General features: G+C 45.6%; 1 protein-coding gene across 2 annotated transcripts in view; it reads right to left on the bottom strand.

The window, feature by feature from the left end:
• RTN1 (reticulon 1) overlaps positions 1-26,387 on the bottom strand; it is a 118,324-nt gene that overhangs the window by 12,825 nt on the left and 79,112 nt on the right. Inside the window, exon 1 of one of the 2 annotated variants that reach the window (XM_027702355.1) lies at positions 3,963-4,378. The exons of the other annotated variant lie outside the window; for it this stretch is intronic. Within the exon in view, the coding sequence (XP_027558156.1) occupies positions 3,963-4,023 (61 nt within the window). The 5' untranslated portion in view covers positions 4,024-4,378. Of the gene's footprint in view, positions 1-3,962; positions 4,379-26,387 lie in introns of those variants that run through there. 2 annotated transcript variants of the gene reach the window in all.

Raw genomic sequence — 26,387 nt, 5'->3', positions numbered from 1 at the left:
AAAGTGGAAAAAAAATCTTGACAAATTTCAATCAAATTTCACAGGAAATCTTCTGTGAAATTAGGAAATAAATTCCTCCTAAGTTAGCGTAGTCTTGTGAAACTATTACTTAATTTGGTTACACCAGATGATGACTTGGTTACAAGATTTTAGCCCTACCAAGAACCAAATACTGGGACGGATTTTTATTGCGTGCATCCCAGCTGAGAGATCAGCCCACACTATTTTCAGGAAAGCACTGAAGGTACCAACTGGCTGAAGTTAAGTTTTCATTATAAAGCTATAATTAAACAGGCTTCACAACTGTCAATAAGATTACAGATTAACTGCATGCATCCATATTATTGCCACTGAACTCCTCTTTCAGCCTTAAAGCGGGGAACATCACCAGGAACAGCTGGTGCAGCTTCTCATCACCCTTTCGAAACCAATGATATCAAGAAAATGCTAATCAATAACTCCAGTCCCAGCAGAGTTATGTCAGCCAGATGGATTTGATGAAGTCTGCAGTCCTTTTCCACATTAAGTTATAATTATAATGTGGATAATATTTAGGATCATTTCTATGAACTGTTCACAGGCCTGTTTCTCTGGATCTTTCCATGCTTCTTTTTTACTAAGTCTTGAAGGAGGTTGAAAGTGAAGGAACAGGGATGTCAGTTACTACCACACAAGAGCTGGTATGTAGAAGAAAAGAGTGGAAAAGGGAATACTCATGGGGATCAGTGAACTGACATCAAATAACTCCACCAAGCTGGGGCAAACTTGGGCTCTGATCTCTTCCCTCCGGTGATCAGTGATAGGACCTGAGGGAATGGCATGAAGCTTGGTCAGGGGAGGGTTTAGTTTGGATATTAAGAAAAATTTCTTCACCCAGAGGTGTCTGGGCACTGGAACGGGCTCCTCAGGGAACTGGTCACAGCACCAAGCCTGACAGAGTCTAAGAAACTTTTGGACAACACTCTCAGGCACATGGTAGGATTGTTGGATTGTCCTGTGAAGGGCCAGGAGTTGATCCTAGGTGGGTCCTTTCCAATTCAGGATATTCTATGATTCTATGTCCTTCCTAACCCAGAGAAACCTCTCTAGCAGGGTGTGAAGCTGTGTCCTGCCCAGCAGGACCGAGTGCCTGGGGAAGGCACAGAGGTGCCGCACCAGAAGCTGGAGGCACACCCAGCAGGGCCCCTCTGGAAGCTGCACACTCGGTGTGTCACACAGCTGACATTGGTTGTAGGTTGTCACACGAGGGCCCACAGTCACCAGAATGCCCAGTCGGAGACGTTTCTACACACGCTCATGCATTATGCATGGCCCCATCCCAGCCTGCTTCAAATGCATCACCTTCCAGTGCAGGGAGATGACTGGGGCGTGGAAGTCGGCTGCGACTCCTCAAAGCTACCCATGTTAATATTTTGAATTAAGCAGACCCCCAGCGGGGCCAAATTACAGTCCTGCTCACCCAAGGGCTGGATCGTGATCTGCCACTGCTATAATCCTGCTGAACCTGCAGGACAGACAGGTGAAACACTCTGCAGTATTTCTAAACATATGCAACAGCAGCAGTTGATTCACAGCAAGGAAAATAACAGCACACTGGTCTAGTCGGGCAAAGCCAAAGCTTCACCAAGTGTCTCTGCAGCTCCTCAAGATCCCCAACCAATTGTAAGTGCCATAAGGTCAACCCAATGATACAGCTAGTTGTAGGCTTGACTGTTTAGTAATTAAAACTTATGTAAACCTCAGTGTTGTATCTCCTTAATTTCAGTAGAAATATGCTCTGCATTTACTGAGGTTTCTGTCTGCACCTGTTATGCTCACAGACATTCCAGAGTTTTCAGGGAGGAACCATAATTCAATTAACAGTGAAGCTGGCAAAATTATACAACTCCAGGTTTGCACGAAACTGATATTCTGGGTTGAGACAGAGACTACATGAATAATAGATATTAAAAGAATCAATGAATTGAGTCTCCATTCTTCTGAATTTTAAATTTCTTCTATTTTATCTGGACTGATCAAAGAATTTTGCTGACAGAAATCATACTCTGTGACTATTTCATGTTTTCTGCAGGATAGTTTTTGAATCATAAAGCACCACCCAAGAATAAGAAAAAAATATGCAAATTCAGTGGAAGTGAGGCAAGTGATTTATTTTAGCTGCGTTGATTTTTTCAGACCTGGGGCTTTTTTTTCAAACCAGCATGGGACATATTGTGTCATTTAATTTTCAGCAAACCTACCACAGTTTCAAAAAGGAAAAGGCTGAAGGAGAGAAACCACGCTATTATTATTATTGATCATACACTAGCAGCATGCCCTTCATTATTCCCCTTTTTTTATTTTATGGAAAAAATATTTTTTTCTGATAAATAAAGAAAATACTTAGTTTGCCTCTAAATACAGGTGGTTCAACAATCTGACTCAGCAAATCAATGTTTTTATAAAAATCAGCAAAATATCGAGCATTTTTGGGAAAAATAAACCAAACAAAAACCCCAAGCCCCACCCTACGAGGAAGTTTATCTGCAAAGCTCAGATGAAAAGACCCTGAAGTTTGGTTGTGGCTCTCCCGTGTAAGCTTAATGAATCAGGCAGACCTATGGAAAACCCTAGCCCTTGATAACGGCATGGAAAGCTGGAGCTGCTGGAAACTGGCATTTAACAGGTGCATCTGTTTACTTTCCAGCTACTCGTCTTCCTTAAAAAACCCTCAGTCCGTAAATACAATTAGATGCTGAATTAAGATTGCAAAAATATCAAGCTCCCCAGAGACGACTGCCTGTCTGAGGAGATCTCCCCCTACCCAAAAAACACTTCAGGAAGGTTTTCCAGCTTCTGTTGCATGGAGCTGCGTTTATGAAACTATGTGTGCAAGCACCCTGGACCCTTTAATGAGATGATGCTATGGAGTAATCTCTCTCCCAGGGACCCTGTTGTCAGCATCAACATCATGAACTGACTATTCAGCATAAACACGCACCTTAAAATTAAAAAATACATCCAAACAAAGCCTGCCCGGAGCAGCCTGCCCGGCAGGATCAGCCGCTAGCTTTTCTCCCTCTAATCTGCCCACCAAGCAGCGTCACAGAGACTGTCTTTTATCAAAACAAAGGCTGGATGCTGCCTGGGAAGTGTGAAGCCCGACTAAAAATGGCTGAAAAGCTGTCCAAGGCACCCGGGAAGGTGGCCAGCCCCACCCAGCGCAGACACCGACCCGCTGAAAATACGCCGAAAATCAGCCCAAAAGGGAGATGCTATTGTTCCCCTCGCCTACGCGGCAGCGAGAGACAACATCATCGCAACATTTCACTCCCGAACGGCTCAGCGGAGTGCTCGGCAGCATAATGAGAGGATTAATGGTTTGTTGGTTGTTTTGTTTTTTTCTAAAGCAATCCTAGGCAAAGTAGGAGGCAGGGGGCAACCCCGCGGCGCCCTGGAGCTGTCGCCCTCCTTGCTAAAGCTGCGTTTTCTTTGTGTCGACACTAGGCTAAGCCTGGCTCTGGGTGTGTCCGTGGGCAGGAGACACCCAGGCGCCCAACGCCACCACCTCCAACCCTCGCCAGCCCCAGCGGGCACCAATTCACCGTCACCCGGCTTTCCTAAAGCCCGAAAGGTAGGAAATCATGCCAGCGATATCCCGACGGAGAGAGTCAAGGATGAGAAATGACGCCGCTAACGGCAAGGGCGGATGCTTTGGGAATGAGCTGTAAGGTGGGAAGGGAGGACCTGTATCCTGGATGCTTTCAGGGTGAGACAGCTGGAGACGGGAGAAACGCATTCAAAGAATTAAGGGCTTTTTATCTTTCTTTCTTAAATTACCCCAAAAGAAAAGCTTCACGGGGAGGGAGAGAAAACAGCATGCAAAGGCCCACAGGTGAACAATGCAAAAATGGATGGATCCTGCCTTTGCCTCCTCTGCCATGCAGTCCTTCTAGCATGCAACACTAGAATAGATATAATACCCTGACATTTCCAGTTGCTCCAAAGACAGTCCATCTTGGTGGAATCGGCACTGGCTTGCATCTCGGAGAGCTGAGGAGCTGCCGGTCCTTTCGTCGGAGGCACTGCGTTACCAGTCAGGCATTCCCGAGCATGGGTGGGTTAGTGGGTATCGCTCCCGTCTCCCCGCTCGGCTCCGGACTGATGCTGTAAGCAGCACAGGCGGAGGGGGAGGGCATATTGTACGCGCTGCGGTCTCCACTGCAGCAAATCAGCAGTGTGATGTGGTTGCCCTAGGGAGCAGGCTCCTTTGAAAAGGGGATGCAGTCCCTTTTCAAATCAAAAGCTTGCGCTCGGCGGCTTAGCCTCCCTAAGCCATGGAAATGGTTAAGGCAACCTGATGGCAAAGAAATAAAAACAAATTGGGTGTGGGTGGAAGGGGGGGGCGGCGGAGGGTGAGCAGTGTTTGCTATGTGTCTCTACGGTTGTGACTATTCGTGTTCCAGAAATTTCTTGACAGTGATGGAATCTGGTGTTTTCTTCACTTTTTTTCTTTTTCTTTTTTTTTTTTTTTGTGTGAGGGCCAAATTTCACCCAACCCCTTTAGGATTTGATGCCCCCTCCTTCCCCCCCCATCTCTGCCCAGCTGGGTGAGGTCAGGGAGCAGGCAGAAAAAAAACAAGGTCAGGATCTGACCCCAACAGAGCAAGCCCCATATCGCTATTTTTTTAAAAACAGTAGAAAACAGCAGAATACCCACAGCACTGGGGATCAGCCTTTTCCCCCTGTAGGCACAGGGTGGCCCGTGTGGCCCCTCATGCCAAGCCCTGCTACACCAGGATGCTGAGGACTGCCAGCTGCATCCAGGTTTGAGTGTTCAGCATATGAGTGTTGCCTTCACTCACTGCTCAAAATGCTGCATAAACCAGGATTTCAGGTGTAGGTGTGCAGGTATACAGGACAATTTGTGAAAATGTGTGCTTTCTGTGAGCCCACTAATAGCTGAATTTTAACACCCTCCCCGACACTCCTCCCCTAGCAGGACACAGTCTCTGCCTCAGTTACCCCACCAAAAAAACTACTGTAAGTAGCCTTACAGAGATATCATAACTAAGCACTGGAGCATACTTGGCAAATACTGGGGAAAAAAAAAATGCTTTGCCACCCAACCTGTTTGCATTTTCAGATTTTGGAGTCATTATTAATTACTGAGAAACTCCTCCAAAAGTCACCCCACTTCACTGAAGAGTGACCTGAAATACATCATATCGGACTTGGTCCAGTCATCACTGGCAGAACAACCCCAGCTGGGCACCTCTCATCTCTGAGTCTGTATTTAATGTTTTAGATCATGACAGTTTGTGAAATAATTTTACTTTAGCCATGTTATACTTAATTTAGCTTTTTTTGTATAGAAACAGACACCATCACAGACACAGTGAGTCAGGTACCCATCAGAACGGGGAATAGAGTTTGAACCTCTGCTCTTTTGGCTCCAAAAGCAAACGGTCTTTAATGCCTGAGTTAACAGGTAGGTCCTCCAACTGGCAGTAGTAGGTCACTTATCCTTCCCTCAGGTAACCCATCTCCTAGAAGAAAGCCAAAATTTGAGAGATTCACCATACTGTGATCTTTCCCTTTACCTAGGAAACCCTGCTGAGATTACAGAGGCCAACAGCTTTTGTTCATATTTCTAAACCATCTTTGATATCCCCCAAAACACTTGCTTAGGCTTGAATTGCCCTAACAGTGAAATAATTAACTAATTGATACAGAACTGGCTTCAACTATCATTGCGTATAGTTAAGATTAAATCATTGACAAACAATGCCACAAATCTGGATTTTGTGTTCTTCCTGGCTTTGTTAAAAAAGGGAAGAAACAGGTTGGCAAGGGATGACTCTGAGCATGGACTGATTGGTTTAGACCCTTTGCAAGAGCAGAAAATATCCCTATTGATACATTTTGCCCTGCACACTGTTGTGATGGGGTTCCCAGCACCAATCCGTCACACAAGGTATTTACAAGCAGTTTATGTAAAACAGAGACATCACTCACATGAAACTCCTAAATCCTTGAGTACCTGGAAAAAAGCCAGAGAGACCCCAAACATAGTGCACAGGTGAAATTCATGGCTATTTGATACGTACCACCAGCAACAAAGGAGAGAGAAGGCAAAAAATATCTGCTTAGTCTCACTGCAAACCACATTCAGGTATAAAGGAAAAATTCCCTTTGGACAGAAGAGTGGTCCATGTACATTTAACATCCCATTGATGATTTCTCCTTGCCTTCACTGTTTATAGGAATTTGTCTTGCCCCAGACTTCATGTCTCCATTTCCTCTTCCAGGCTACTAAAATGAACCATATCATCAGGTTTCCTGCTTAAATTCTTACTTCCCTTTGGAAAAGCATCACTTCAGACCTGGCCCATGTGACTGGACTGTCCCACACCACTTCCAGAACTATTTTAATTCAACCAGAACCCATCACTTTACCACAGTAACAAGAACATGGCATTTGCACTCATTTATCCCAGGAGCTGAGGCAGGTGAGGGACAAAGGCAGTGTCTCACACATAACACTGTGTGTGTGACTACATAGATGTGCACAAAAAGTGTCAATCAGCCCTGGTGGATCCAGGACTAAAATGGCTATTGATAAAAAATTTATTTCCACAATAAGAATTTAAATTATGCATTCAGTAAGTAGTGAGCCAAAATTAGGACTAAGCAGCTGGTTTTCAATAGTCTGAGGGTAAGAACTGCTTCTTTTCACCAGAACTAAACCAGGACCACCAATTCAAGCTTTACTGAGCAGATTGGAAGGCACAAATAAGCATGGCACTGCCTGGATCTGAAGGGTGAGACCTGCAAGAGATCTTGGCATCAACTACAGGACACTGCAGTGTTGGAGGAGAACTTTCCTGTGATCACGGATAGAAGCAGGATGAAAATCAGTAAATGGAATTTGCTTCCCTTCCCTTCAGAGCACTGTCCATTGGAAGCCTTCTTCTCCTGTGGATGTTACTGAAATTATTGCAGATCTTAAGATGTGTTAGTGAGGACACATGAAGTGCAGTGTTGATGGCACAGCCACAAGCCAAGTTGGCTCATCAGTATTTGCATGTTAATTAGCCCAGCCAGAGATAATAACCAGTGTATGTAGGATGTGTAGGGTAAGGAATCAGTAAAATAGAGTTACCTGGTTGTTTTCAGCCCTTCCTAACCTCCTATTGCTGGAAACCTCTGGCCAAGTTAACACATGCGGAGGGTATTGATGGCTGGATTGTTTCCTTCCATCCCTCCAATCTCAGCAGAGATTGTAGAAACATAAAATCACAGAATGGTCTGGGCTAGAAGGGACCTTAAAATTGTCTAGCTCCAAACCTCTTCTCCATGGAGGGGGTTGCCACCCACTAGACCAGGTTTCTCAAAGCCCCATCCAACCTGGCTTGAACACTTCCAGGGATGGGGCAGCCACAGCAGGGATGGTTGGATGAGGTGCAGACTGCAGCTCAGCAAAAAACACGAGCACCCTGCCATGGTGTATGGGCCACCAGGGTTGTGCTTTTTACAGGGGCACCAGAAGTCCTGCATCAGGACTCCAGCCCTACCTTGCTTCCCTCCAAAGGTCCTCCCACTTCCACGGTGACCTGTACACCACTGATGAGCTCTGATGAGGTCAGAGTTAGCAACATTTAAGGCTTTTTAGGTAAATATACTTGAATTGGCATAACAGTCCCTACGAGGCCAGAAGTACCCACTGTTCTAACACAGGAAGGATCACACATGGAACTAAATAAACTTCAGGGCTGTCCCTTAACAATCCCACCGGAGGGCAGGGGTGGAAATGAGCATTGGTTTCAAAGGCTATTTAATGACTAAAAATCCAAAGGCAGAGCTGAAACCACTGCTAGTTCTGCTCAAAGAGCAGTGACTTTGAAGGCACTTTGGGCTGATTACGTTTTTTGGAGCAGCGCTCTGCATCACTCCGCGTCAACGCTCCGTGGGACACATTGAGGGCAGCGCCAGATCTGCGGCGTGGTGCTGTAAGATCCTGACACTTAGCACTTTAGGAGAACAATAGCATTAGGGGAGATCATTGGGTTTTTCTTCTAAGCTAATTTGTTCTTAGCATTAGCAACAAAAATAGAGAGGATGCTATTTTAAAAGTTGCATTAATATGTCTCGAAGCTCTAAAGAGCAACGGGGAATTTTTGCCTGAGTACTCCAAGCCAAGGGCAGCCAGCAATTACATTTTTGTAAGGAGGCTGTCAATAGCAGAGGGATGGGCCAAATCCTGGCTTTGCTTTCATCCTTTTCACTGTCCTGTGCTCATTCTTGCACATTTTGTGGTCTGCAGAATCACTCAGAGGCAGCTCAAGTGGCAAGGCCATGAGCTGGGAGATGCTGATGGCTTTTTCAGGTCCATCACTACATCTACTGCAGGTAGAACATAGACAGCTCTGTCCTTGTTGTCTTTTGCCCCAGGTCTTTGGTATTTTCTCTCAGGAGATGTAATGCAGTGATGAATTACCTTTTTTCTCAGGTCTTCAGACCACAAAAGGAATCAATAAACTGGTAAAAAATACAATATGGTATTAAACTGGTGCAGTTAAAGTCTGGAGCTGAATACTCGTAACAAAAGAAGCCCCATGTCCCAGCCTGTCACACAATGTTCCAGCCTCCTTGCAATTTCTTTTATAAGTCTTGAAATGCCTGGATCTTAAGGGTTTTTTAAAATCATCAATCAAAATATTTGGGTGGTTCATGAGGACAAGAAATGTGATTTTGAGATGTGTTGCTAAGCTTCTGCTCTGCTGCCTCTTTCACTTTCTGCTCAGCAGAACTATTCTTCGTAGCCATTTTTGCTCAAAGTCTGAGATTATCATAAGGTATTCAGCAGTAACCACGTGACATGAGTCAAATAAGTGTGTGAAAGAATCAGGTGAGACACACTTTGTGCTTGCTTCCCTTCCTGGCAACAAGGCGGCCCTTCCTTGAATCCTAGTAAATGAGCCATGTGGGGGCCAGTCCTGAGATTTGACGCTATTGTTATTAAACAGTTTTGAGTTTTGAACATCTGATGTGTCTCAGTGAAGCTAGCACAGACCCTCTTCACAGGCCATCCCAGAGATGGCCGGGACTCCTGTGGTGCAGTTTGAGCTCCCTGATTACTGCAGGTAACAGCACAACTTACACATAAGAATCAGCTTTGACTTACTCCTGGTTCTTCAGTGGGATAATTTCTCTTGGTTGTTTAATGTTATTTTTGAACTGTGAGGTTCATAGAAATAAAGGCTCTATTCCTGCCATTGACCTAGAAAAGTCTTTTGATTCTTTCCAGTGGGACTACTTTTTTTTCAGTTGCTGGGAACCTTAAAATTGTGTGTTTCTCTCCTCTGGGGGAGGTAGTGGCTACATCTTCATTCCTCCTTTAAGATTCGATCAGTAAAGCTGAAGAGACCCTAAAACTCTGGCTGACCTCCTGCACTCCCCCATTACAAAGGGCTCTCATGGCACTCACAGCCTACTCCCATTTTCAAGCCTTCTGCTTTTAAGTCTGTGCTGTGAAATTTTTCTCTCTTACAGCATTGCTGGTGCTGCAGCTGGCATTATTAATTCCATTTCATTAACTGATCTTCCTAATGGACTGGAAGACAAAAGAAAAGACAGTCCTGAGACCACAGTGTGGTTGAGCCTCAGGAGATCTGTGTTTAGTCCTTGCGTCCGCCACAGGCTTCCTACGTGACCTTGGGAATCATCTCTCTTAGGTCTCTGGGTCTGCTTGGTCTATTTAAATTTGGGGCATTGTCTGCCTTTTAAGCTTTGTTTTTGCAGCACCCAGCACAACATCTGCGGCTCTAACAAAGGAGCCTGACTCATTTTTGCAATACAACTTGCAGGCTGATAGGCTGTCATTCTTGGACCAGGGGGGATCAAGATTGTGAAGATGAATTGGGATTGTATTGCTCTTGGAAATGGTGAAATCCTGCCCAGTGCTGTGTAAAGATCCTGGGGGACAGAGGAGCCTCCTCTCTGGCCAGCCATGCCCAGAAGAGATGACAGTGATGCATTTTTAGCAGAATCTCAAATCAAGGACTGGTGGGCAGTGACTGAGCTGGGGAAATGAGGCCTGGGCTTTTCCACATGGCAGTGCCACAAACCACCAGGGCTCTAGAGCAGCTCATCTTGCCAGGTCCCTCCTTCTGCTGCTGGCACTCTGGAGGGCAGGCACAGCCCCTCTGAGATGCTTTGCTGGGAGAGGGAGGCAATAAGAGGGAGAAATAAGAATGTGAGCAGGGACCACGCCACTACAAGCACATGGCACGTGCTGCCCAGAGGGAGCTGTGCCTCAAGCAGGCAGCACTGCTGCAATCCAGACAAAGTGCTGAGCCAACACAGCTCTGCCACAGAGCTGCACTGGACAGGTCCTGTCCTGCCCTTTGCTCCCCCACTCGTCCAGGTCCTGAGCTCAGGCAGCTCCGGTGCACCCCCAGGAAAGATGTTCCCACAGAAATGCCTGAAGCTTTGCTTCCAGCTTACATGGGCCACCCCTTGTTCCTGCCCTGCTGGGATCAGGCCCAAGTTGTGAAGCTCCAGGTGCCGATTCAGGGTCTGGGATGCTCTGTCCAAGTGCAAAATACAACTACAAACTGCGTGACCGCGACTGCAAACTAAACCAACAGCCTGCAGGCAGAGGTTCAGGAGACTGAGGTTTCATTTGCAGCAGTGCCACAAGCCCTCAATTCAGGTTGAGATTCTCATAAGCAGCCAGGGGTGCTTGCAAATGAGCTGTGGTTTGCAGTGTTTTCTTGGCTCCTCTGCTCTTGTACCTGGTGCTTCTCCTGCCAGCCCAAACCTGGCAGGGAGGAGAAGGTGCAGAATGACTTAACATAGATCAAGCCCCTTTCTCCAGCCCCAGTTCTTCCCCCAGAATAATTTATTTCAGGGAAGAGTGTAATCCAGCAGGCTCTGAGCTGCTCACCATGCTAGAGATCTGCTTCAGACATCCCACCATGGACATCTTCGCATCCCCCACTCCACTGAACAGGGAGGCTGGGAGAATAAATGCATTAGTGAAGGAGGTGTGCAGATGCTGTGGCCATGCACACACAGGCTCGGCCGACACACAATTGTCATGGCAACCCCAGCTTTCCCTGGAAAACAGCAACAGATCACTAATACACTGCTGGATCCAATAGCCACACCGCCTGCTCCATGGATGCGAGACACCTGGGTACCAAGATGCCACAGCCCAAATCGTACTCAGGCTGGGAAGCCGGCTGTTAATACGCAAAAATCTTGGCTGAGGTTGCACAGGGAGGGGGGACAGGTTGGGCAGGGGCAGATTAAGAACCAGCTGCTTCTGTCCTGAGCAAAAGCAGCCCTGCAGCAGTTGAGGGAGGAGGCAGAGAGTGTGGCTGCTTATTGCAGCAATGCCAACGGTGCTGCATGGCACGAAGGGATGATGGATAAGGAGTGCATTAGTGCTGTCCAAGGGGGGAAAAAAGCCAAAAGGAGAAATGAAGGACATAAAATACTGGTGTGTAAGACAGGAGTGTCAGTGCAAGGCTGTGGGAGGGAGAAAGCAAATAAAGAACATGAGCAGGGCTCTGGTGAGAGTCGGTATGAGCACTGGCTACAGAAGCACTTTGGACACTGAAGCAGCACTCTTGACTTTTAAATGTTATTATGGGCCTCTAGGGTAATTTAGAAGAATTAGATTAGGAAATGATGTGCCAGAAGCATTGGCTGAAAAGTGGTCAGAATTGTGTTTGCTGGGGAAACGAACAGGGAAAATGGTTTTGTGGGGCATTTTAGGACATGGGTTGGAAGAAGAGCTACACAGAAAAGCAGCAGTAGTTTGAGTACTGAGGGGCTCTCCCTGCCCTGGCACATCCCCTCACATGGGGCAGAGGGAAGAGGAAAGGATGGATCACATGTAACACGTATTTATCTTATGGAAGATACCATAAGCAAGGTCAAGCAAGCTTCCAGCATCCAATCAGCAGAATATGCAATGAAAATCCACACCCTGGAGCCAGCTCATTAGAAACTTAAGATCAGTCATCCCTAAAACTAGTTATCTCATGCAAGCAGATGCAAAATGAGGAAAAAAGAGAAGAAAAAAACGCAGAACTGAGTTAAACACACTGAATTTGTGGAAATGGGTTTCTCTCTGAAGAACAGATCCTATCTCTGAGTACTTGAACATCATATATCCTTGGTCCCCCTCTCTGCACACAATGAGAAAGTCCTGATTTGGATGCTGACATCAAGTATCTGAGAAAAGACAATTTAATTTCCCATTCTCAAGGCCAAAGGATTAAAGATAGGTCAGCAAAACTATTTCACATTTAGAAAACCAAAGGAAAAAAACCTAAGGAATGCAGATTTCCCTGATGATATCATTAAACACCATAAGTCACATTTTCCTGAATGCTACTGCAAAAGAAATGATAGCTCTCTACTCTGAGATGAGCATGCATATAATAGGAGATATAGGGTGAATTTGAATATATATATATATATGTGCAAAATAGAGTTATTTTGCCATCTTTATCAATTAATAAGTATCATGGAAGTCCACTGGGCAAAACTGAATAAGGGAAAATGTTCTTCTTGACAGTACATTTAACCACTCTGCTGCAATAATAGCTCTTCAATATGGTAAATTAGCAGGAATTTCAGAGTAACTGTGTAGATTTTACAGAGATCCAGAAATAACTGTTATCCCAGAGCACTGCACATGAGCAATATGAGGGGAAAGGATAACATACTACATTTTCTGCACGAATAGTGAATTCCCTTGCAACAGGTTTGGCTTTTACAGAAATGGGGGAATTCCAAAAAGAACAGTAAAATAGGTCTGGGCAAGCATTGCAGAAGGTCTGCTGGGATTTCAGAACTGCTTTCCCAAAGTGTTTCACTCCTTGAAAACACTGAAGTACATGGGGCTTTGATGAAACTCCCTGACTGAGAAGGTTCCACCAATTATCCCTTTGTACTGTATCAGTTATTTAATTCTTAATAAATGCATCCAGGGACCAAAAGCATGATATCCCTGTGTCCCATCTGAGGTTCTCGCATTTCATATGCCAGGTACTTAAAATAATGCCTTGAAAATGAATCAGAGATAAAAGGTAATGGCATGACATTAATTTTAAATTATGATAGACTCAAGAAAACCACAATCTTTTTTGTTTGCAAACCAAACAAGCCCAAACCCCAAACTCAATTGCCATATTTTGTTTTGGATGAACCTCCTCTGTCACAGGTGCAGTACACATGATCAGCTCCTCCTGAATGCTGGGCAGGGCTCTGAGTGCTGCTGGTGCTCAGCACCTGCAGGTCCAGGCTTTGGAAACCTCAGCCCTTGCGTACCCCCAGCTTGAAGCTGAGAGACATCAGCCCCCTAGATTAGGATGAGGGCCAGAAGAGAAGGATTTACTTCATTTTGGAAGCAGCAGCTCTTCCCTTTTCCAAAACACTTGCTTTTCAACTGTGCTTTTTTCCCCCCTCCTTCTTTTCCCAGATCGCCTGACATTTAAAGTGATCAAAGTTTCCTGTGAACCACAGCTTCTAAATTCCAGATAAATATAGCCACCCTGCTCTGCATTTGTTTGTTTTTCTCAGGTCGCAAACCTGCAGTCGAGACCTACTTATTTTGGAGCAGGGAGAGCTGCTTGCTGCCTGTCACCACGTGTTTCAGCAGCCGGGAGGGGGGAGCAGAGCCCTCCGCGCAGGATGTAGCTCTGCACTTCTCCCAGCACAGGGTTTAATCCTGCTCTGGCAGCTCGGAGCAAACAAACCAGCAGCCCCCGTGTTGGCTTGAGGAGCCAGAGGAGCCCTGGAGCGGGCAGGAAGCAAACGGAGGCGTGATGCTCGGAGACAGGCTGCACGGAGGGGAGGATGGAGACGGCCGTGGCCGAGCGCTGTGACATGCCCAGCCCACGCTGACACACAGGGGGACAACTCTGAGCCCTTTGAGACGTGGTGAGGCTCTGTGGGTTCTGAGTACAGGTTAAACCACACACAAGGGCAGGAAGATCCTGCTCCACCCCTCCCACTCCCTTGCCCACCCACAGACACCCACTCAGCCCAGAACAATTTATTTTGGCCTCCCCATTAGCTGGGAAGTAAACGTGGCAATTACTTTGTATATCTGAAGTGTCAGAACCGTTTGGCACATTTCCCTGAAGCTAAATAATTAATGAAGTGCTCTGATTAGTGTGAATCCTGTGGAATCAGCAGGCAGCATGGACTGACATTTATTTTTACCTCTTGATGCCCGAGACAAGGCTTTGTTAAGAGGCCAAGAATGGCTGGGGCTTCCATACTTTCCTGCAGCTGAAAGGGCTTGGCTTGGGGTTTATTCTGGAATAAAAGGTTTCTGCCCTGCTTTGTGCTCAGGCTGCCACAAAGAGAAGCAGCCCTCAAAATTTAAACTCTTTGCAAGTGATGGAGGATAAAATACATTTCTTTTCCATATAGGAAAGATCTCCGATATATATATCACCCAGAAACTTGTTTCCCTCAGTGCCTCATTAGAGGCACTACATCGGAGAGGGTTGTTTTACCCCTCTTACCAACAAACAGGGGTCAAGTAGAAGATCCTGGGAGTGCAGCTGCCAAGGTGAGGTTCAGATTCTGCAAACCAGAGCACTACAGCAGGACCTGGCCCCATGGAGTCATGCCTGTGCCAGTGGGTTTCCAGCCTAACCTCTGGTGACAGAGTGAACTGATGCCCCTGTGGGGTCAGAGAGCTTCTGGTAAGAGACTGCCACATGAGAGGTGCAGGAGGAGCCGGTGGTTGCCACTTAGGGTCCATTTTCTCCTACAATTTCTTTTAGTCTGAATCAATTCCCCACACAAAACACGCCGGCCATGCAAATAGCTGTACTGAGCCCTGCCTGTGCCGTGCAGATCTGTGTGAGCTGCTGCCCTTTTCCCAGCCCTCCCACATTTTGCCCTCAAACTGCAAATAATCTGCTTTCTGCCATGACCCAGGGAGGAGAGAGGCTGCCCAGAGAACACACGGAGCTATTACATGTGCAAATTGGGTATCTTTGGGGTCCTGAAGTGCAATCTTCACCTCTGCAGGGAGGAGATAAAAGTATAGCAAAGGGCTTACATAAAAGCTGAACCCTCCTGATCCCAGATGCCACAGCCATAACGACTCCAGCTCCAAACCTGCCTCATGCATTTCACCTTCTGAGCAGCACGTTCACATGCTCAGGGATGATACAAAAACATCAACACCAGTCAGGCACCTCGAAAAGTTGCCTCTCCCTAAGGGGCTTTACCCCTCACACAGAGTTTTGTATAAACAAGGGGTAAAGGACTCCTTGCAAGAAAAAGCAATGTACTTCAAGTCTATGCCTGGTTTTGCCTCATCCAACATGTGTTTCCATGGAAGCAGAGGAGGGAGCGGGCAGCCTGTGGCTGCAAATCACAGCTATCTAGCCGCCTGCTCCCGAGTCTGAAGAGACAAATGGATCATTAAAAATAAAACAAAACTGAAATTTAAAGCATCCTTTTTGACAGTAAATAGCTGGATATTCAGTGCTGCAGTTTGTTCAACGGGCTGGGGCCCAAGTGCATCACGGCTGAACGAAACCGAACTTGGGCCCAACCTCAGAGGAAACAAGTATGCGCGAATAAAATGATTTTTGTTCTTGTGTTGATGGCACTGGTGTAGTGATTGTGTGAGCACAGAGAATGGCAGCACGACACAAGAAGACAGTTACGTAAATGGATTAAAAAGATGTTTTCAGCATGGTTTGGAGGAGTGTATTGCAGAGAGAGACCAAAACAAGGATGGTTTAGAAAATATGGATTGTTTAGGAAAGCTAAAGGTTTATCTGTTGATCCAAACCTGCTTTTCTGATCTCAGGAGTGAGTCTCCTGAAGTCAGTCTGAATGTCTGTCAGTTGCTCTTATCAACATGTCCTTTGAGCAGAAACTTGTTTTTGACTATAACCACGAAGTTTTCCTGGCCTCAAACAAGCATCTTGAGGCATCATCACGTCCGAAGAAAACATGCAGCTCCTAACAGCTTGCAAGCCAGTTGCAAATACATCTTGCTGCTGAGCCAGGGACATTTCACTGGGAGTAATTACCACATATCCTCAGGTAAGAGCTGCCTCTTACCCAAAATGTGGCACTCGGTGACTTGAATGTAGCTACTCTTGAGGGACCGAGCTGGATCTTCCCAGTGGCCTCATGAGGGCTCCCAGCAAAGCGTCAGGGCTGATATGTGTGTGTAGCCATCATGTGAGCAAATGCAAAATGTCCTTCCTGCATTTACCTCCCTCAGAAAAAAAATACATATCTGTTTTACAGCAACCTGCCTTGTCCCAAAAGGCAGCAGGATTTCTCGCCAGGAGGTACTTTTTTCTTTCTTGACTACTAGGCAAGAAAAATTAGGCACACTTACAAAAACTGCCAATTAGAAAACATAGTTGCAGGCTCTAGTGAGTTAAAAATCCCGAGTTTTTAGTGCCTGTGAGATTTCCTCCCTATAGCTCTGTGTAATGGATTTGGAGCTGTTGTCTATAGCTGCCTGAATGCTGAATTTCTGAATACTGTGATCAATACTGTATTGAATAACTATACCTATTATCTAATGAAAGCTCTGTGTGCATCTAATACTTAAGTTTAGTAGATTGTTTTCAGGGGGAGAACAGCAAAAGTTGAAAGAATGGGTCAAATCAACTTGAGTTCGTTAGAAACTACATCCAAACAGGGAAATATGAGAGATGAAAATGAGTCTATTGGGGAAAATGAAGAGGTTTAGCTTGGATCAGGCTGACTCTGTTTCCAGAGCCTCCAAAGGTCCCAGACATTTCTATACCATCAAATCCAATTGAGCAAATGGCAATATTACCAAAGGTGTCCTTCTTGCCTTTTGCAGCCTGTGAAGCACATTGCTAAAAGGGGGTTTGAGCCAGCAGACCCAGACAGGACAGGGCCCTGCAAACACCTTTATGTACAGGCTGAAGGCAAAGTTGCCATGGAGGCCATGGTGTTGAGTACCAGCAGCAAGTAGGGAAGCTCTGGGTTGGTTTTCATCTCTGGTTGGTGCTTAGTATTCTTCTTCATCATACCAATGTGAATTGCCTGGTGGTACTGGCTGATACCATGAACTGTGATAATCCAGGATTTTTGATTTTTTTTTTAAATATGGATGCCAAATCATAGTAATGATCTGTGCATTTTTATGATTTGATCAAACCATAATAGAGATTTGTGCCTTGTTTCTGCCTATGCCATGGGTAAGTGAGCCATTGAGTGTCCACTGGGCCCAAAGGCCTGAAGGTGAAAGGCTCCTCTATCCCATTCCCAATCTCGAGCCCACAAGGACATCCTTGGGAATGTTCAAGGCTAGGTTGGATGGGGCTTTGAGCAATCTGGTCTAGTGGAAGGTGTCCCTGCCCATGACAGGGGGCGTGGAACTAGAAGATATTTAAGATTCCTTTCAACCCAAACAATTCTCTGATTCTGTGATTCTGTGACAAGACTCTGCAAGTTTTGAAAACAAAGGAAGAACAGTGCACTTGAATTCTGGGACCAAGTAGGAAGGAGCCAAAAGGTGAGCAGAAAACTAGTGCAGATGAGTTTGTACTAGGAGGATGTCAGAAAAGCATTTGCCTCCAGACAGTGTGGGATATTGATCTGCAGTCACACAGCAGCACACGCTGGACAGGAAGCGTCATCAGAAATTGGCTGAGGGAAGGGGAGAAAGATGTCAATAAAATCAAGTGGTGTGTCAAAGAGAGGAGGAAGGAGGAGGATATCAGGGCAGCCTGCACTGGAGCCACGAGTGTTTACCTCATGCTGTGTATCAGTGACCTTGAGAGTGATGCCATTATCTAATGATGCCAAATTGTAGGAGGCACAGAACAAATTAATTACAAATAGGAGATTAGGCTTACGGTCTGATAAGCAGCTCACGGAGTTCAATGAAGAGAAGTTTTAATGAGATTAAGTGACAAAGCCATCACTTAGAAGGAAGCATTAGACAGACTACAGACAAGGAGAAAGAACTGGGGGCGAAGGCAGAGAACTATTAAAACCATCTGTGTTATTAAAAGAAGAGTAAACAAGGCCTGTGCCTCTCAGGGAGAAATGGAGATGATAGTAAGGCGTGCTGGCACCGCCGGTGGGAACTCTTCCCGTGAACGTATTGTGCGCAGCATCTGAGTCAGACTCGGGGGGATAGTGATGGAGCACAGCAAGGGAAACCCAGCATGCACTTGGGACTAACAGGAAGAGCAAAACACTGTCTGGCTTGGTATAAATAGCTGCAAACAAGAGCCCTGAGAAGCAGTCCAGGAGGCCTGGATGGCTGGGGTATGGCAATGGCTTGGAGCCGGCTTGATAGGGAAGAGCAAATGCAGCAGGAGATTGGATGGTAGCAAACAAGGGAAGAAACAGGCTAGCAGCTGATATGTCAGCCTAAGAAAGGCAGCTCTTAAATAATAATAGCTATTGGTAATGATGAATAATTAAAGCAGACTACTTGGTCCTCTGGCCCTTACGCAGTTCCGTTCCTCTAATGCACAGCAGAAGCGTCATTTATAGTACGTGACAGGAGGAATGTTGTGCTACCAGGGGCTGGCTGTGCCTCATCTCCTAGCAAACCCACTGCACCCTTCTGCATGAGCTGTATTTAAAGCTGAGTCCAAATATAATAGGAGTGGGAGCATCTTTGAATCAAACAGATAAGAGTTCTGGGGTGTAGGGGTTGGAGATAATGTCCCATGTCCATGTTACCTCCAAGTAAAGGGCCAAAACAGTTCCTGAAAAAGAGGAGAGACACATCTCTTCTTTCAACAGCAGTGGGCAGACTTCTGTATGTCGTTTTTATGAAGAAAATATTAGGCATGTTTCCTCATCTTTCCTCTTTGTGATGGGACAGGTGCAGTTGGGGTACATGGGGCTGACTGACATTGTCAGGCATGTAGTGACTAACTAACACAAGAATTTACCAGTTCTCTGGAATTAGATCAAATGGATCTAATTAGGCAAAAGATTTGGGAACACAGCAGAGCAGACCACAGATCCCTAGTTTTTCTCCCCTCTCCCTCACCCTTCCACCCACCACTTCACCTGAAGGGTAACAACCATGGTGAGGGGACCGGGGGACTGAAAAAAGGAGCAGGCACCAAGCAAAGCAGAGCTGTTCCTCAGCCAACGCAAAATGGTGGTGTTTCCTGCATTTCATAATCCTCCTTATACTGAAATTCATCCTGCAAACTCTCCAAGGAAAGGACCTTACTGCTTGCTCTTATCTTGGCTAACAAAAGATCCTGATCTTGACTGCGTCTCCAGGCACTACAACTAAAATAAGATCTAAAAACAATAATCAGCACAGAGCTTTCTTTTTCCTAAGAAATCAGGGAGCAATTTGTGCGTGTTAAGAAACACATGTAGCACTACAGCCTTTCAAAGTCATCTGCTATTCCCTTGACTTGCAACGCAGATTATCCAAATGCGGATCCCTGAGTGCTCTCTGATACACAACTCCAGTAAATATTTACAATCCCTCTCTTTCTATTTTGGGTTGAAATATGCTAAAAGGATGCACAGGGGGTGCCTCGGCATCTTACACATTCTTCTCTTTGGTCAGCAAAAGTGAAATCCTGCTGGAGTGACAGCCGAAAGTGTGTTGCAGTCTCACCCTTCTGGAAAGATTCAAACCCCCACAGTTAACTCAGATTTTTTAAAAAATGCGGAAAACTAAAGTGTGGGGCAGAATCTTCTTCAGTGTTTTGATTTTTCAGATCTCTTTTCCCTTTGGTGGGGATTACCAAGATAAGCTAACAGAGATGGACACTCCCTATTTCTTAGGGTCTGTCCCTTCAGAAGGGAGAACCAATCTTGGGAAAACAAAAACCTTGGTGGTTTAGGATGCACATGGCTGTGCATACTTCCTTGTTGGTACCTCACTTTCCTGAGCCGGTGCTATAGGGATGAGGTGATGACTTGGCCCACAGGCCTGGTCACACCTGGCTGGACTTGGATGTGAGATCCTGAGGGAACCTGAGCACAGGTTGGGTGGGGACTGTGGGTCCTGCTGACAAGTCCCTGAGGTGATGGGGACCAGGAACTCAGGACTCACCACAGCACACCCCAGCAGGGATGTCTTTAGAGATAGGTCAGGTATGAACCCAAGCGGCCACAACTGTTTTACCACATTTGCTGGAAGTGGATGGGATGGACTTACCCCTGGGTCTGCTGGGGATGGCATAGGGGCTTGCTCTGCTTTTGGCTCTGGAAACAGGAAGGAGCATTGGACTCTGCAGGAGCCCAAAGATGCAAAAAACATGGTACTTGGATGCAGCTGAGCACAGCTGGACATGCTGTTGGTGGGTTTGCAAAAGCCCAGACAGTTCCTGCTGTATGTGTTTCTGCTGCATGATTCTCTGCCAAACCTCCGTTTGGCAGCACTGGGAACTCCACTGAGCAAGCACAGAGCAGGCAGGAGGAGATAACTCAGGTATAGGACTATACATGCAAGTATGGTGCAGATCTATGCCTGACTCAAATCCATGAATAGAAACTGCTGCTCTGAGCTCCACCCTTGCCCACAGGGCAAAAGCATAGCTCGCATCTGAATAATTCCTGAAAATCTCAGCTGCCACCATCTCCAAATCAGAGCAACAACAGGAGCTGAAGCCAAGTGCTCTGAATATTTTCTTCCAAAATACCCAGGAGAGCACAGCTATATGCAACAGAGACATTTACACAGTGTTTGAGGCAACATTTCTAGTCTTAGCAGACAGAGAGGTGCCAGGAAATGATTCTACTCCCCAGGCAGGACTCAAACCACAGCATAGCCAGGGCAGTGAGGCCGTGATTATCACATTGATCTTATCAGCCCCACTCCATGTAGCATCAAGCAAGAGTTAAGTGAGGACTTTCATCCAAGATACTCCTCTTAGCTACTGCTGTGGGTTGTAGTGCAGTGAATACTACCAAGGCAATGCCCCTGCCCAGACTGTCCCTGAGAACAGGGTCAGACCCTAACCACACTAAGGAATGGCCTTCAGTTCCCCCCCTTCCTTCAAAGGTAGTGGTGTAATGCAGAACAGTTTGATGAGCCAGTGTTGCCCTGTTTCCGTGGGATTGGAAGTGCAGGGAAGAGGGGGAATACTTCCAGACAGCTGCCGAGATTGGTCAGGGAAAGGGGCTCTCACCTGGAGAAGAAGCACTGAGAGAAGGCATTGCAAAACTTGTGACTGATTTACCAAGGGGTGCAGAAACAGAAGAAAGCAAGACTCCTTTAAGAGGCGTAAGAGATGGCATGTTCTCCCATCAGATGTATCAGATAAAGGTTAACATTTCAGTCTTCATGGCTCTACCTGCTGTATGAGTTGCCCCATCAACGCCTCCGACCCTAAACAGCTGCTTGCTGGCCATTCCCTGCTCTTTACAATGCCTCTCCTCAAAGGTCTCACATCCCAAAAGGAGCTAATCTGGGCCCACAGACACCACCAAAGTCACCCCTGTGTGCAGGACCAAAACATCCACTCTCTCCTCTACAAAAAGCTTGCACCAAGCAGCAAATGGTACTTAAGGGTGAGATCCCAGGCCTGATCCTCTGTGAACTCTGTGCCAGTGGGACATTTGTCTAACGTCTTTTAGCATTTTTCCTCCAGCACCCTCATTTATTTCCTTTTGCAATGTCAGTTTGCCCAGCCAGCTCAATGAATAATTCAGCACCATTAAGCACGTGCCAGAGCTCTTTCAGCACTTAGTAGGATCAGCTCTTTGGTCCTTTTCTCCGTTTAAACTTCATTCCAACATAATCGCCCTTTCATTGCTGCTGGAGGAGCAAGATCTACAAGTAAAAAGCACATTGGCATAGCTATATGGAAATATAACTATATATATGGAAATCACCCCTTTGATAGGACTGGTGTGCTGCTAACCATTCTGATGGATGCAGGGTGCCTTGCTGCTCCTGCTAACTGCTGCTTTGAATGATGGAAAAAGCTGCCTTTTTTTTTTTTTTGCAGACATCTATTGGATGTAATGTTCAATAACCAGGCAATAAAGATGATTTCACAAACCAGAATTCAGGAAAAACCTGAGGTCATTTCCCGGTTTTGTTGTGCATTCCTGGTGTTATTGCAGTGAAATCAATTCATCACACACAACAAATCAATTAATCATACAATGAATTAGCCAATCTCAGCCCTTTTTCACCAGCTTTTCTAGACAAAAGGGTGTGCACGTGTTTCAGCATCCCATCTGTAAGATAATACTCATCTCCTTCCTTGCTTTGCCTGGAGGTTTGGACAGTGCCACTGTCCCTTGATGCCAACGTGCAGTGCTGGGAAAACTGGGGCTCTCAGCATGGGCAAAACCTGTGGGTTCACTGCTTCCAGCAGTCCTGTCACTGTGACTGAATCATCTTTACTCCAAACCCCCAAAATGGCACTACTGAGTATGGACAGGCCCTGTCCCTGCAAGGACCAAGGGCTGTTTCCCTGGAACATCAGACATAACTGCACACACAGTTCTGGGCCAGTTTGCATGATCACCGTGTCTGAGAGCAGCAGGCAGCAGAGTCAGTGTGTAACACCCAGCTGCAATAACTGTTTGTGCATGTGAAGTGTAGGGGTGAGTTCTTGTTTCAGAAGGCACGCTTGCTACTGTGGCTTTTATTAAATCCCACTCATTTTATGACTCCCTGGTTGGAGCAATAAACCTTTGACTTTCAGCTAAGGGTATACAAAGTCCTGCTGTTCCAGCAGCAGCAGCAAAGCTCCAGTGCAGGCATCCCAGACAAACAGGGAAGGCAGTCCATTCTCTCCCTTTGGGAAGTAACTCCCATTCTTTGGAACAACTCCTGCACTTAACCTGAGCAAGTAAGCATAGCTGCTTGTGTTTCAGTGGTACATTAGCTGACAAAGTAACCTTCAGAAATCCTGACTATTGATCTCCTACTGCTTTCCTGTGAGCTCTCTCCTACCTTGCTGGTTGCCCAGATACAGCCCTTGTTTTGTTGAAGCTATCAGCATTTCATCAGGGCGTATGCAAGGACTCCCCCCTGCCTCTGTAAGGAACTGTCTATATTTCCAAAGGAGAGCAGAAAAACCTGTCTGTGCAACCCCTGCCTCTGCCAGCATCACCCAGTGAGTGAGCACAGCTCCTGGGCTGCTTTGAAGTGAGTCGATGTGAAAACAGTGTCTCTGGGATTGTCAGAGGCTGAGTTTAGATCTTACACCACTGTGGATCCCAAGTGGCACCAAGCAAGACAGAGTGTTCATACCAGCCAGCCTGTGATGGTACCAGACCTTGGAAATCTGAATTTGCTTTATCCCTTGAATTTTGCAATCTCATTGCACCCTCTATTCAAAAGATAAGAAGCAAACATCAATAGCTGTTTCCCTGCAAATTATTCTTTAGGATCCATTTTTAAAGGGGACAGCCTTTACTGAGATTTCTGCTTTACCTGGCAATCTGAATAGTCTAATGCCAAATCCTTAATGCAAGCTCAGTTTGCTGCCCTGGAAGCCTTATCTCTCTGTCTCTCTAAGACATGGCTTTTTGCAAAGGTAATACTGATTATCTGTGCCCTTTTAGTGCCTCTCAAGTTACCCCAGCTCAGAGGACTCCTGAGGTCATCTCTTGCTGCAGTCTGCACTCTCATGAACTGAGTTGTGGGATTATTTTCATATGAACTGTGAGAAAGCTTGTACATCTTTTCCAGTGATGTTGGAGAACTGCAGGAAAGTACTGGAGGACTGGCAGCATCCAGATGGACTTAATCAGTTTTCCTAATAGAGAGGACTCCTTACAGCTGCACATGGAGCAAACTCCACCTGCTGAAACTTTTGGAAGAGATCACCAATTCCAAGTAAAACCTTACAGCACCAGCTGGGAAAGGGTTTATCTGAGAAGGTGACACCAAAGGGCTTTCAGTGCACAGACCTGTGAGTTAAGCTGAAGCTGCAAGGAAGATAAACCCTAAAATGAGGTTTATGGTTAAGAGAAGCAACCCAACTAGCAGGGCTTTTTTGCCACAAAATATTCACTGCTGTGTAAGGTAGCCTGAAATCAGCCACGATTTGTGTCCTCTGAGCCCTGAACAAGCAGGAAACGAAAGCTCAGCCCTCTTGAATGGAGGAACACCTATTTCAGAAGCATGAGGACCTTTGTACGCCAAATTTTCATAAAGGATGCTCAGCTGGAGCCTCCCTGACTCAAAGCACTTGTGAAATCTACCATCACTTCCAAAATGGCAAACCTTCACTTCCATTGCTACAGCTGATTTAAGCAACCTTGACATCCCCAGGCATCCCCACCACAGGCAGGATTGTGTCTGGCAGACCTGTGATGGAGACAGAAGATTATTGGCATCCAAACCAACCTGTCTTCTTGTAGCATTAGTTTTTTTCCATACTTGTTTGTATTCCTCACACACAAATAAAATGCTGCAAATGCAGAACACCAGAATGACCTCTCACTGCTGCAGCTCCCATGTAACCACTGAGCTGCTGGTCAGAGCCAGAGGGGAAAGAGAGGGTATCTGTGATACCTCTCTGGAAAAAAATAGCAGACTAAATTACCCAGGTTGGGTAAAGGTCAAGAGAGTTAGAAAAAAATATACTGCAGAGGAATAAAACAAAGAAAAATAGTAACCAAGGGTAAGATTAAAAGTGACAAGAACATGAGACACTTTCTTCGTGGGGGGATTCAAGACCTTTGGATTGTTAGACCATTATATATCTCATATTTTCTACATTGTTGTGAACTGACATGAGCTCAGCAGCCTCCCAAGAAACAGAAAAAACTAAATCCCCTTTTCAGTCAATATTGCTATTATGTCCCAATCAGCAGTGCACTCACAAGCTAAGGAAAAACACCAGTAAAATCAATACCCACCTCCAGGTTTTATTCCCAAAGGAAACCTATCGCATGCACGGCCACCCTTCCCTACAGTCAAATACATTCATTCTAACCTCATGCTATCTATAAGACACAAATAGCAATACTTAGGGAAGTCCTTACTCTGCTTAACATCTGAAAAATTAGAGCCATCCTGAAAAAGGTAGACATGCTCAGAAATTTGTATTCCACCTTGTCTTGAGACCTAGAGATGTATCCCCAGAGCTTAATCATAAATCTAAATCAGTCCCGAAAGGAGTCCAAACTCTTCATTTGAATTAATCAATGAAACTGGTGAAAACACATGATTCCCAGCTCACAAAACATTGCAGAGATTCAGAAACAGCATTTCTTGATCAAAAACCAAAATGTTCCAGAAGTTCCCTGCAAAGCACTAAATTTAGGAGAGGAGTGCATTGACAAGCAAAACATTCTGTGTTAATAAAAGCAAAATGTTTTGATTTTTTTCTTCACCTAATCTGTAGTTTAGTATATAAACTTCCCTAAGTACCTTCTGAGCTAAAAACCTGAGTTGGTGTGGATGTCTTATCTCTGGAATTGTTCAAGGCCAAGTTAGATGGGGCTTGGAGCAACCTGATCTAATGGAAGGTGTCCCTGCTCATAGCAGAGGATTGGAACTAGATGATCTTTAAGGTCCCTTCCAACACAAACTATTCAGTGATTCTATGAAAGATCTTTAATATAATTTACAAAAAAGCCTTGCAGGTCATATAACTTTTCTACTTCATTATATACAGCTTGGAGTTTTTTCCTTTCATGTTTCTGTATATCCAGAGTAAACATTCATCCTTTACCATATATTGTGTCAGCCACAGAAAAGCCATCATTGCTGGCTTAGAGATGTTAGATTTCTCTGTCAATAACAAATCTCTGAGGTCTGCTGGAGTATCCAGGCAAAGCATTGCTACATCAAGGCCTCTGCAAAATCTGGCCACCATCAGTTTGTCAGTGTCACAACCTTCTCTGAAAGCTGAGTCATGGATCACTGACAGCCAGAGACATTGAAAGGGACACAGTGTCAAGATCTTGGCTTTTGAAATGTGATTTTGCAGTTGAGGTGTGTCTGAATAAACAGAAAAATCACTCCTGAAGAGAGCTGTTGCCTCCTAGCAGCCTTCCCCGGGAGCAGAACTGAGCCAGCCTTGGGTGCTTGTCTTGGCAGGACATGGACATAGACACGGATATGGATATAGATATGGACGTGGGCAGAGCAAGCAGTGGGCTCCCAGAATCAGGTCTTTGCACATAACACATCTTGCTTCTCCATACCTCTTGTCAGCAGGTACCTGTTTGTAAGATACCCACCAACTTGCTGTGCTTCGCTTAGACTATGCCATTCATGGCTTTGATATTTAAACATTTGACGTAACCATCAGGCGCCTGCACAGAGTTAAACAAGTGGATTCTGGGGGGGTTTCGTTTGTTTGTTTTTTACTGGTCACTATGTAATCTTGACTTGGCAGAAAGGTTTTATAAACACCATCTTGTGTCATATTTATCAGAATGGTTTGTACACC

This window comes from Neopelma chrysocephalum, unplaced genomic scaffold, assembly GCF_003984885.1.
Source record: "Neopelma chrysocephalum unplaced genomic scaffold, ASM398488v2 Primary Assembly neopelma1_183, whole genome shotgun sequence".
Classification (NCBI taxonomy): Eukaryota; Metazoa; Chordata; class Aves; order Passeriformes; family Pipridae; genus Neopelma; species Neopelma chrysocephalum.
Note: the sequence above shows the minus strand (reverse complement) of the source record. Positions and strands in the feature narration are given on the sequence as shown.